The 11,658-nt window shown below is 40.5% G+C and overlaps 1 protein-coding gene across 1 annotated transcript; it reads left to right on the top strand.

Annotated features, from left to right (window-relative positions):
* The first annotated feature begins 4,901 nt into the window (after window positions 1-4,901).
* Window positions 4,902-5,507, top strand: LOC137294297 (uncharacterized). The gene has a single exon (XM_067825298.1). The coding sequence runs from the start codon at window positions 4,902-4,904 to the stop codon at window positions 5,505-5,507; it is 606 nt and encodes a 201-aa protein (XP_067681399.1).
* Window positions 5,508-11,658: the final 6,151 nt, after the last annotated feature.

The raw sequence follows: 11,658 nt of genomic DNA on the forward strand, positions 1-11,658 counted from the left end.
CATGGAGAAGTAGAGCAACCATATGATGCATGGAGAAGTAGAGCAACCATATGATGCATGGAGAAGTAAAGCAACCATATGATGCATAGAGAAGTAAAGCAACCATATGATGCATGGAGAAGTAGAGCAACCATATGATGCATGGAGAAGTAGAGCAACCATATGATGCATAGAGAAGTAAAGCAACCATATGATGCATGGAGAAGTAGAGCAACCATATGATGCATGGAGAAGTAGAGCAACCATATGATGCATAGAGAAGTAAAGCAACCATATGATGCATGGAGAAGTAGGACAACCATATGATGCATGGAGAAGTAGAGCAACCATATGATGCATAGAGAAGTAAAGCAACCATATGATGCATGGAGAAGTAGAGCAACCATATGATGCATGGAGAAGTAGAGCAACCATATGATGCATAGAGAAGTAAAGCAACCATATGATGCATGGAGAAGTAGAGCAACCATATGATGCATGGAGAAGTAGAGCAACCATATGATGCATGGAGAAGTAAAGCAACCATATGATGCATGGAGAAGTAGAGCAACCATATGATGCATAGAGAAGTAAAGCAACCATATGATGCATGGAGAAGTAGAGCAACCATATGATGCATAGAGAAGTAAAGCAACCATATGATGCATGGAGAAGTAGAGCAACCATATGATGCATAGAGAAGTAAAGCAACCATATGATGCATGGAGAAGTAGAGCAACCATATGATGCATGGAGAAGTAGAGCAACCATATGATGCATAGAGAAGTAAAGCAACCATATGATGCATGGAGAAGTAAAGTAACCTTGAGATGAACTGGGAAGTAAAGTTATCATAGGATGGATTAGGAAGGGACTCTTCTCTCACAGTTAATGTTGTGTGTGGACACTGAGGTTGGTTGCAAGGGGTTTTCTCATCTTTAAAAGCACATGGATATGGCAGATGATCATTCATAAAATGGACAATGCTATCAGCACATATGGAACAGCAATATTAAAAACTGTGATCCTGAAACTGATACTGTAAATCACAAATGTTTGCTTCATGATATTTCTGAGAGTGGCAACCAACAGACGTTTTTACGTCACAATATTTCTGCGACTTGCCTAATTCTCAAAACATAGTTTCGTTTGATAGTTTCAAAGCTTACTTGCATCTGAAAGTTTTATCTGAAGTAAATCCAATCACAGATTAAAGTTTGCCACTAATCTTGAACACCCTTCAGTGGAGTACTTCCGCATGTATGCAATCAGTGATGTTTTCCTAAAAACAACACTTGCTGCATAGGCCAGATAAGCTTAAAACAGTTCAGAGGGATTAAATTAAATGGAATGATGCTAATAAATTGGCAAAGATGAAGGACCAGTTTAGTCAGTGTCAGTGAAGCTGTTGATCTCCAGATAAATGTCATGAAACCTATCCTTGCCCGCTGGATGGTCTCGGCCTTTCAAACAGTCTCTAAGAAATGTGTGTTGCGTGGTTGTCTGGACTATCGGACGTACTGATTGAGTGACTTTTGTTCAGGTATCCATTGCTAGTAATGCTAGTAATTAGTCATTCTTCGAGTTGTCCCTGCTTAATATATGTATTCTCTAGATCTATTGTCAATTATATGAACCAGTGAATAATAAAGCGAAGATAGGACAGGTTGTTTGCTGATTATTAATTACATTCTACCAACAAACTGTGTCATGATATTTTTGCTAGCTCAAGTCATTCTCAATTTTCGCATGATTTACAGTAAATAATTAAGTTTGGATCAGCAAGCCAGTGACTGAAAACACGGGCCCAGGACACAGGTCCAAGAGATGAGCCAAGGACATAGGCCCAAGACACAGGTCCAAGACAAAGGGATGATGGGAAACAGTCAAACGTGATCACCCCTCCTCCTCACCACAACATCAGTTGCTGATAAAACCACCTCTGCCTCTAACATTGAGTTTAAACAATTTTCAGTACAGAAAATTTCCCATAAAAAGATGCCACTGTTCAGTGCTCCTGAAAGTGTGTTATCGTTGCATCAGTTCCACCTGATGATGGTATAAGAGTTGGCATGTTTATATTGTAGCATGGCTGCCTGCACCCAACACACAAGCTTCTGGCGTCAGTTCACAAGCAATAATCATCTGTCTCCCTGTGTATATGTAACATTGTCAGAGATACTGGAATAGCTTAATTGCATCACCCAAAGTTTGGAAATATGTTGAAGGTTATCAGACCTGTAGAAGAAGCACATGGGTTGACTGGCATTTATCAGCATCACTCATTCTGGAAATAGACATTGTTGTACAATTCAGACCTGAAAAAGACCTGAATGTGAACACAATGTTGCAGCTTCGTAGATGTCTGCAGAACCTTGTGTACAAAACGCAGCTGCTGATGACTGATGGGGTTAAACACAGCACAGGACCAACAGCAGGCAGAGCAATAGTGAGCAGGTGAATGGAGTAGGTGAGCTGATACAGCAGTGGTAAGCAGAACAGAGACGTGCAGAAACAGCAATGGTAAGCAGAAAAAAGGCGAGCAAATTGGCAAATGGTAAGCAGAACAAAGACGATCAGTTTGAGCAATGGTAAGCAGAACAAAGGCGAGCAAATTGGGTAATGGTAAGCAGAACAAAGGCGAGCAAATTGGGTCATGATAAGCAGAGCAAAGAGGTACAGACTGGGTAATGGTTAGCAGAACAAAGGCGAGCAAATTGGGCAATGGTAAGCAGAACAAAGGCGAGCAAATTGGGTAATGGTAAGCAGAACAAAGGCGAGCAAATTGGGTAATGGTAAGCAGAACAAAGGTGAGCAAATTGGGCCATGATAAGCAGAACAAAGGCGAGCAAATTGGGCAATGGTAAGCAGAACAAAGGTGAGCAAATTGGGCAATGGTAAGCAGAACAAAGGTGAGCAATTTTGGGCAATGGTAAGCAGAACAAAGGTGAGCAAATTGGGCAATGGTAAGCAGAACAAAGGCGAGCAAACTGGGCAATGGTAAGCAGAACAAAGGCGAGCGAATTGGGCAATGGTAAGCAGAACAAAGGTGAGCAAACTGGGCAATGTTAGCAGAACAAAGGTGAGCAATTTTGGGCAATGATAAGCAGAACAAAGGCAAGCAGATTGGGTGATGGTAAGCAGAACAAAGGCAATCTGTTTGAGTAATGTTAAGCAGAACACAACTGAGCAGATTGGGCAATGTTAAGCAGAACAAAAGTGAGCAAACTGGGCAATGGTAAGCAGGACAAAGGCAAGCAGTTTGAGATATGATAAGCAGAACAGAGGTGAGCAAACTGCTGGGAAGCAGTGTAACCTGAGTAAACATAAAGGTGTTAGAAGGTGTTTGCACATTTAATATATTAGTGGTAAGTTAATTCATCAACACTGATGCATCACACAGTGAAGTGCAAATACTGACTGTCCGAATGATACCTGAACAGATGAAAGAATGGGGATTAGATGGTCTGAATGAGAGACAGATGATGGCGAGAAAAAAAACAAATTTACTCTGTGAGATGTTTTCCAGGAGTCATTGTTACATCCCTCACTCTTCCTACTCCTGACTTGCAGGCTTTAAGAGAAACTCACTCATTCAATCACCAACCAACCAACCCAACCACTCACGCAGACAAGCCAAACTGTTCAAATTCTCTTCACAAGTCCTTTTGCAGTGTTTTGTGGGAATGTGTAGCACTTATTCAGCCCATGGCTCAGTTGGGATGAACCACAACATGCAAGACTTCAACCCTACTACGAACAGATCCTCCTGTGCATATCAGTCAGGAAAGAAGTGTGATGATGCAAACTTATCCCCACATTCTCACAGCTATCTGTTTACTTTCTGATGCATGTAGAAACAAAGAACAAGGATAATATAATACTTTGTATACACTAAATGATAATATTTGCTTTACAGCTATCTGCAAGTAATGTTCATCCTTTACTTCAGTCCAGATTTTTAACTGTTTTTCACTTAATCAAAGTAAGCAAGTTGTCAGTTTGAAAGAGAAATAAACAGGGCAAAAGTGAGCAAATCGATTCCTTATGTTTATTTTCGGTTCAATCTACATTTTGCAACACAGCCCTGACACAGGTAATCGAGCACTTTAGAGAAAACACAACTTTCTCTCGTTAGCTCTGACAAGTATTCCCGAGTGCTCCTCACAAGTGCGTCTCTTCTTTTTCTCCCTCTATCTCCTTTTATTTGTCCATTAATTCAATCAGTCTGTTTACAATCACCAACAGAGGGAGCCAGTGTAATGTCAACATCTCGTGGGGAGAGCGAAAACTTCCACCATTGAGAAGTAAAATGATAGTCAGGGCTGAAAGTGAGGGCTTGAAATGAGCCCAGGTGATAAAACAATGTCTGCCATTCAAAACAAATTATCCTGCGGATGTCTAGAACTTAAACAAGGTGTGTGACAAGACTTTGCACCCATTTGTCTCTCAGAGTTGAAACTGAAGTGAAACAATAATTACACATAATCAGGGTTTGGTATAGCTCAGTTTGGTTTGGTTTAGAATCGGTTGATATTGATGGAACAAAAAAAACATGGTGAGTCACAGTCAAAGGGAGATAACACTTGTCAGGCAGCGATAGACATGTCAGTTGTATATCTGATATGTTACACTGACTGACTGTGGAGAAATCAACAGTTTACAGCAAACATACAGCTGATATGGCAAGAACCACGTCTTCCCACTGCCAGTACCAATCATCATCATCATCATCATCATCATCATCATCATCATCAACAGCACCACCACCACCACCACACTATCATCACCTCAACCACCATCACCACCACAACACAATCATCACCATGATCATCAATGGCACAACACAATCATCACCTCAACCACCACCATGTTCATCAATGGCACAACAATCATCACCTCTACCACCACCATGATCATCAATGGCACCACACAATCATCACCTCAACCACCACCATGATCATCAATGGCACAACACAATCATCACCTCAACCACCACCATCATCATCAATGGCACCACACAATCATCACCTCAACCACCACCATGTTCATCAATGGCACAACAATCATCACCTCTACCACCACCATCATCATCAATGGCACAACACAATCATCACCTCAACCACCACCATGATCATCAATGGCACAACACAATCATCACCTCTACCACCACCATCATCATCAATGGCACCACACAATCATCACCTCAACCACCACCATGTTCATCAATGGCACAACAATCATCACCTCTACCACCACCATCATCATCAATGGCACCACACAATCATCACCTCAACCACCACCATGATCATCAATGGCACCACACAACCATTATCTCTACCACCACCATGATCATCAATGGCACAACACAATCATCACCTCAACCACCACCATCATCATCAATGGCACAACACAATCATCACCTCAACCACCACCATGATCATCAATGGCACCACACAACCATTATCTCAACCACCACCATCATCATCAATGGCACCACACAACCATTATCTCAACCACCACCATGATCATCAATGGCACCACACAACCATTATCTCAACCACCACCATCATCATCAATGGCACCACACAACCATTATCTCAACCACCACCATGATCATCAATGGCACCACACAACCATTATCTCAACCACCACCATGATCATCAATGGCACCACACAACCATTATCTCAACCACCACCATCATCATCAATGGCACCACACAACCATTATCTCAACCACCACCATCATCATCAATGGCACCACACAACCATTATCTCAACCACCACCATGATCATCAATGGCACAACACAATCATCACCTCAACCACCACCATCATCATCAATGGCACCACACAACCATTATCTCAACCACCACCATGATCATCAATGGCACCACACAACCATTATCTCAACCACCACCATCATCATCAATGGCACCACACAACCATTATCTCAACCACCACCATGATCATCAATGGCACCACACAACCATTATCTCAACCACCACCATCATCATCAATGGCACCAAACAACCATTATCTCAACCACCACCATCATCATCAATGGCACCACACAACCATTATCTCAACCACCACCATCATCATCAATGGCACCACACAACCATTATCTCAACCACCACCATGATCATCAATGGCACCACACAACCATTATCTCAACCACCACCATGATCATCAATGGCACAACACAACCATTATCTCAACCACCACCATGATCATCAATGGCACCACACAATCATCACCTCAACCACCACCATGATCATCAATGGCACCACACAACCATTATCTCAACCACCACCATCATCATCAATGGCACCACACAATCATCACCTCAACCACCACCATGATCATCAATGGCACCACACAACCATTATCTCAACCACCACCATCATCATCAATGGCACCACACAATCATCACCTCAACCACCACCATGATCATCAATGGCACCACACAACCATTATCTCAACCTTAACAACCACCACCACAACCATTATCACCAGCAGCTCCTCACAATCATCACATCGTCATCACCAGCACCACATCACCCTCACCTCAACACTACTAACAAAACCTAAACTTTTGTGTTTCATAGCTTCTATTACATCTGTGACATGAAACTGAAATTGTTGCTCTGATGCTGCCCTCTGTCTCCACATTACGTATAATGTAACAAATATTTTTAGAAATCTGTTCAGGAAATAAACTGATTAACTTCACACTCAGATTTAGACAATGTTTTTCAACACTTCAAACTTGTTCCTTTTTTTGTCATATGTGAAATCAAAATTTTCCATATTTCTCACTCATTTCTGTAGGAATTCAAACATGACATCTGAAAGACATAAAAGTCCCACATGTTTACCGTTATGTTGTCGGCAACTTATTTCATATGAGGCATAGTATTTCACTAATTTGTATCTAAATAACTATAATTTTCATATCAAGTGTAATTTAATTTAATGAGACTGGCAGATCCCAACTGAATAAATTCACAGACTGTTTCAATCTGATTTTCACATATGATACTTGATGAAGAAAATGTTTTAACATTCAAAATATGTCTGGAAAAGACATTCCATTCTCATAAAGAATTTGATGACAGAAATTATATTGAACTAGAAACCCTGTATGTGGGAGGATGTGAACGGGTGCAACTGCCACAATGACATTAATGCGTCACATAGTTAATGCGAGTGCAAGGGTCTTGTATGAAATGTGTCACAAAATTAACGCAAGCTCAGGAAGCGACACTGGACAGACATCTCAGAGTCTTTTTAGCTTTTTCAGTTTCTCCAAACTTCTTCACTACTCGAAGTGAATGTTATTTGGGGAGGTTTGATGAGGGTCTAATATCATATTTGTTGTGTAATACTAGTGTTACTGAATTGATGTGAAGATTGTGAAGTAATTTACAGTGCACCCATGTCTGTAGGACCCGTGAAGGTCCCGGGGTAGAATAGGCCTTCAGCAACCCATGCTTGCCATAAAAGGCGACTCAGCTTGTCGTAAGAGGCGACTAACGGGATCGGGTGGTCAGGCTCGCTGACTTGGTTGACGCATGTCATCGGTTCCCAATTGCGCAGATCGATGCTCATGTTGTTGATCACTGGATTGTCTGGTCCAGACTCGATTATTTACAGACCGCTGCCATATGGCTGTAATATTGCTGAGTGCGACGTAAAACTAAACTCACTCACTCACTCATGTCTGTAGGAGCACAACAATAAACCAGGCAACACACACCACCAGTCTGGCCTTGGACCTGGAGTACTGAATTCCCGCAATTTCTCATCACGTACATATTTCCAGAGTCACATTACAAATGGGAACATCTGCACAGTAACACCTGAAGTGCCTTGGAATGACAACTGCCAGATAGAATACCAGGTTCTGTGGCATACTAATTCCTTCTACATGAACCACCGACATCAATGCTACATAGAAACATGGAGCTTGGTATCATCAATAAGTTTTCTACCATCTTCTAATGTCATGTTAATAATATTATGTCTGTACACAACAATAAAATATAGGACTACCATGACAGGATTCAAACCTCAATATTGGGCACCTTGTTCATATGGCTAAGGAGGTGTAATATGCCTGACAAGATACAAGCAAGTCAACTGATTCCCTACCTTCCTTCCTCTGCAAACATCAAGTGGCATCTTGTGTGTTCTCTACTCTTTTTTTCACAACCCTCTATGATATTTCTCATATCAGTCCAACGTATCTTTCGCTGATGATGACAGTTTGAAACAAAAAGAAGTTCAGACAATTCAAAAGAATTGAAAAGGACTGTTAGGTGGTTAGATCATAGCCAAGTGCATACTGACAAGTCAACCAAGTTTGACAGCTGAACAAAACAGAAATTGGTCTTTCGATAAAGTCCCTAGCATCACACTGTTGCTTCAACAAAGTATTGGTGCAGTGTTCGCTGTGTTGATCCCTTCAAGCCGAGAGTTCCCTTGTAATTCTAAACAGGAGACATCATTTTATACCAAGCCCCATGAACACCTTGAAGACTATGTAAATCACAATGATTACCCAAATAAAGTTACTCTACTCAAAAGAAGTAAAGAAACATCTAATTTCTTCTTGTGACATTAGTTAATCAACATTGGCCACAACAGTCTATCTACTGTCATATAATGACGGGTGTTCTTCAAAAAGAAATTCTAGGCTTGAAAAGAAATAGGTACAACTGATGTCTTTGAGTAGTACAAATTACAGATTTTATAATTTTTTTGGGACAATAACAAAGTTTAATGCCAGTTTGGGTGTGTTTATCTTCACTGACGCTATAATCTACTGCCATAATATTTTCCATTCTGTAAATATACATCATAGCTTGTTAATTCACCACAAGTATCTCCCCCAGATGGGTGATGCTATGTTATTAACAATTTACATAGTGTACATACGTGTGGGGTTTACATAGAGGTTGTTGTCCCAAACGTACATTTCCCACATAAGTGGCAAGTACAACACACTTAGCACGGCAATGTACACAGGCCTCACGGTGACAGTACTCCATATCAGCATCTGGTAAAACAGTCCTTCATCAGGCAATTATCACCATAACTTGTTTTAACCAGGAAGTGCTCTTTGGACATAGGCTTTCCAGAATTCCTGGCGTGAACTGTGCAGGCAACGTCAACACTCTCTCCCAGCGGGAAGTCTCCATATTCCTTGCTAATTTCACTCACAGCTCTCTGAGGTGGTGTTGGATTTCTCAAGAGATGGGATCATGGACAATATAGTCAGTGATAAAAGAGATCTGTGAGGACAATATCTTCAGTAGAATATAGTCAGTAACAGACGAGATCTGTGAGGACAATATCTTCAGTACCATATAGTCAGTAACAGAAGAGATCTGTGAGGACAATATCTTCAGTAGAATATAGTCAGTAACAGAAGAGATCTGTGAGGACAATATCTTCAGTACAACATAGTCAGTAATAAAACAGATCTGTGAGGACAATATCCTCAGTACAATATAGTCAGTAACAGAAGAGATCTGTGAGGACAATAGCTTCAGTACAACATAGTCAGTAATAAAACAGATCTGTGAGGACAATATCCTCAGTACAATATAGTCAGTAACAGAAGAGATCTGTGAGGACAATAGCTTCAGTACAACATAGTCAGTAATAAAACAGATCTGTGAGGACAATATCCTCAGTACAATATAGTCAGTAACAGAAGAGATCTGTGAGGACAATAGCTTCAGTACCATATAGTCAGTAACAGAAGAAGTCTGTGAGGACAACATCTTCGGTTCTTTAGGTTGGAAATAAAATGTTGTCAATATCCTGATCTGTATGACCACTGGACAGCAAAAGAGTGGTTGACAGGAGGATAGCCCTGGTTACACTTTTTTCAGCAAAGTCTGAAACCAGTCCCAGTTCTGTGATACCATAATAATGTTGTACTTCTTACACACTGTCTTCCTTGGATATCCACCAGATATATAGGCTACATAGCAGCCACTTTATGCTACACGTTGCTAATCGCTGGGTTGTAACTCATTCTTCTCCTTGCTGTACTAGACAGAATTCAGGTGAAAAAAGTGAGCTGAAAAAGAGAGGTCCCACCATGGGGTAAGAAGGGGGGCTTGTGCTCTGGATACAAAGCCTAGCTCTCCCTTTTGTGACTAAGTCCGAATCGTTTCCATGGAAACCGGAAAAAATAAAAATGAGAAAAACCTGTAAACAGCAAAAAGCACCACTTTGAGGTCTGCCTCACATATCTGCCAAGTTTTGCTGAAAGATATTAAGAAGTTTTCGAGTTGTGCTCTGAAAACAAAGCCCATCCCTCCCTTATGAGTACTAAGTCCAAAACATTTCAATGGAAACAGAGAAAATGATAAATTACAAAAACCTGTAAATAGCAGGAGGCACACTTTAGGTTCTGATTGATATATTTACTGAGTTTTGCAGAAAACTACTGAATAGTTTTGAGTTATGCCCACCCCTCCCATTAGACTAAGACCAAAACGATCTCTGGAAAAACCAAACAAAATAAAAATGCCAACAATCTAGAACACACAAAAGGCACAACCACAGGTTCAGTTTATTATATCTACCAATTTAGGTCCCACCACAACGGATGTCTCCACTGTTGCAACAAGGGAGGCACTATCGAGGGCACAGGGATGCCAAGAACCAGTGTGACTGGAGTGAAGGGCAGAACTGTAGAGGATGGGGTTAATTATGATACCATGTTCACAGATCCCCTTCAGGTGAACATGCAACATAAATAATTGTTTTACACCCCACAGGTGTTGTTATGATGAAGTAGAGACAGGGACAGCGCTGATTACTCCAGCATGGCCATCTGCACAGTCTTGTTTGGTCAACCTTGCTGCTAAATTAGCCGTCAAAAGACCAATCCTTTGAAACTGTGACCACTTGTCAAAAGCTCATTGACATACCAGTTTCCAAATTGACCTTTATAATAGCTAATCTTCTTTGAAAAAGACACTGCCTGTTGAAAAGTCAGACATGTCTTCATTCAAAAGAAAGTCCTTTTGATCCTTTTTGCACCCAACACAAGGGTGTCCTGTGTGCTAAATTTTCTATTTTAATGTTTTTTTCCTTCTTATAGCTACATTCTTGTTGCAAAGTAATTTGAATGTAAATGTTAATTGTCCCTTTTATGTGGAGTGTTTGAGTACACTTCTTTCTTGTTTTTGACACAAAGGAATTGTTCCTGATATATGTGCTCCCAGAGCAGCAGAGCAGGAAAAGAAAACATGCACATGATGGAAGGATCATCTCCACATTTGCTCCCAAGGAAAATATTTGGTCAGCAAAAGGGACAATAATCACCTCGTGATCAGTAATATTATAGCTTTATCACAACAATGTGATTAGAAATATTACTGCTTCCTCACACAAAGACCATTAATATTTGTGACTAGAAATATTGCAAATGCATCATACAGAATGCTGCAATGATACAGCTTTAGCACATTCTGACCAGAAATATTACAGCTTTATCATAATGTAACTGGAAATATTACAGCTTTATCATAATGTAAATGGAAATATTACAGCTTTATCATAATGTAACTGGAAATATTACAGCTTATTCACTATGAGATCATACATATTACAGCTTTATCATAATGTAACTGGAAATATTACTCACTATGAG

This window comes from Haliotis asinina, chromosome 8, assembly GCF_037392515.1.
Source record: "Haliotis asinina isolate JCU_RB_2024 chromosome 8, JCU_Hal_asi_v2, whole genome shotgun sequence".
NCBI classification, from domain to species: domain Eukaryota; kingdom Metazoa; phylum Mollusca; class Gastropoda; order Lepetellida; family Haliotidae; genus Haliotis; species Haliotis asinina.

What these genes read in the sequence shown, in the direction of transcription:
- LOC137294297 (XM_067825298.1), top strand. Translation starts at nt 4,902, where the DNA reads ATGGCACCACACAATCATCACCTCAACCACCACCATGATCATCAATGG.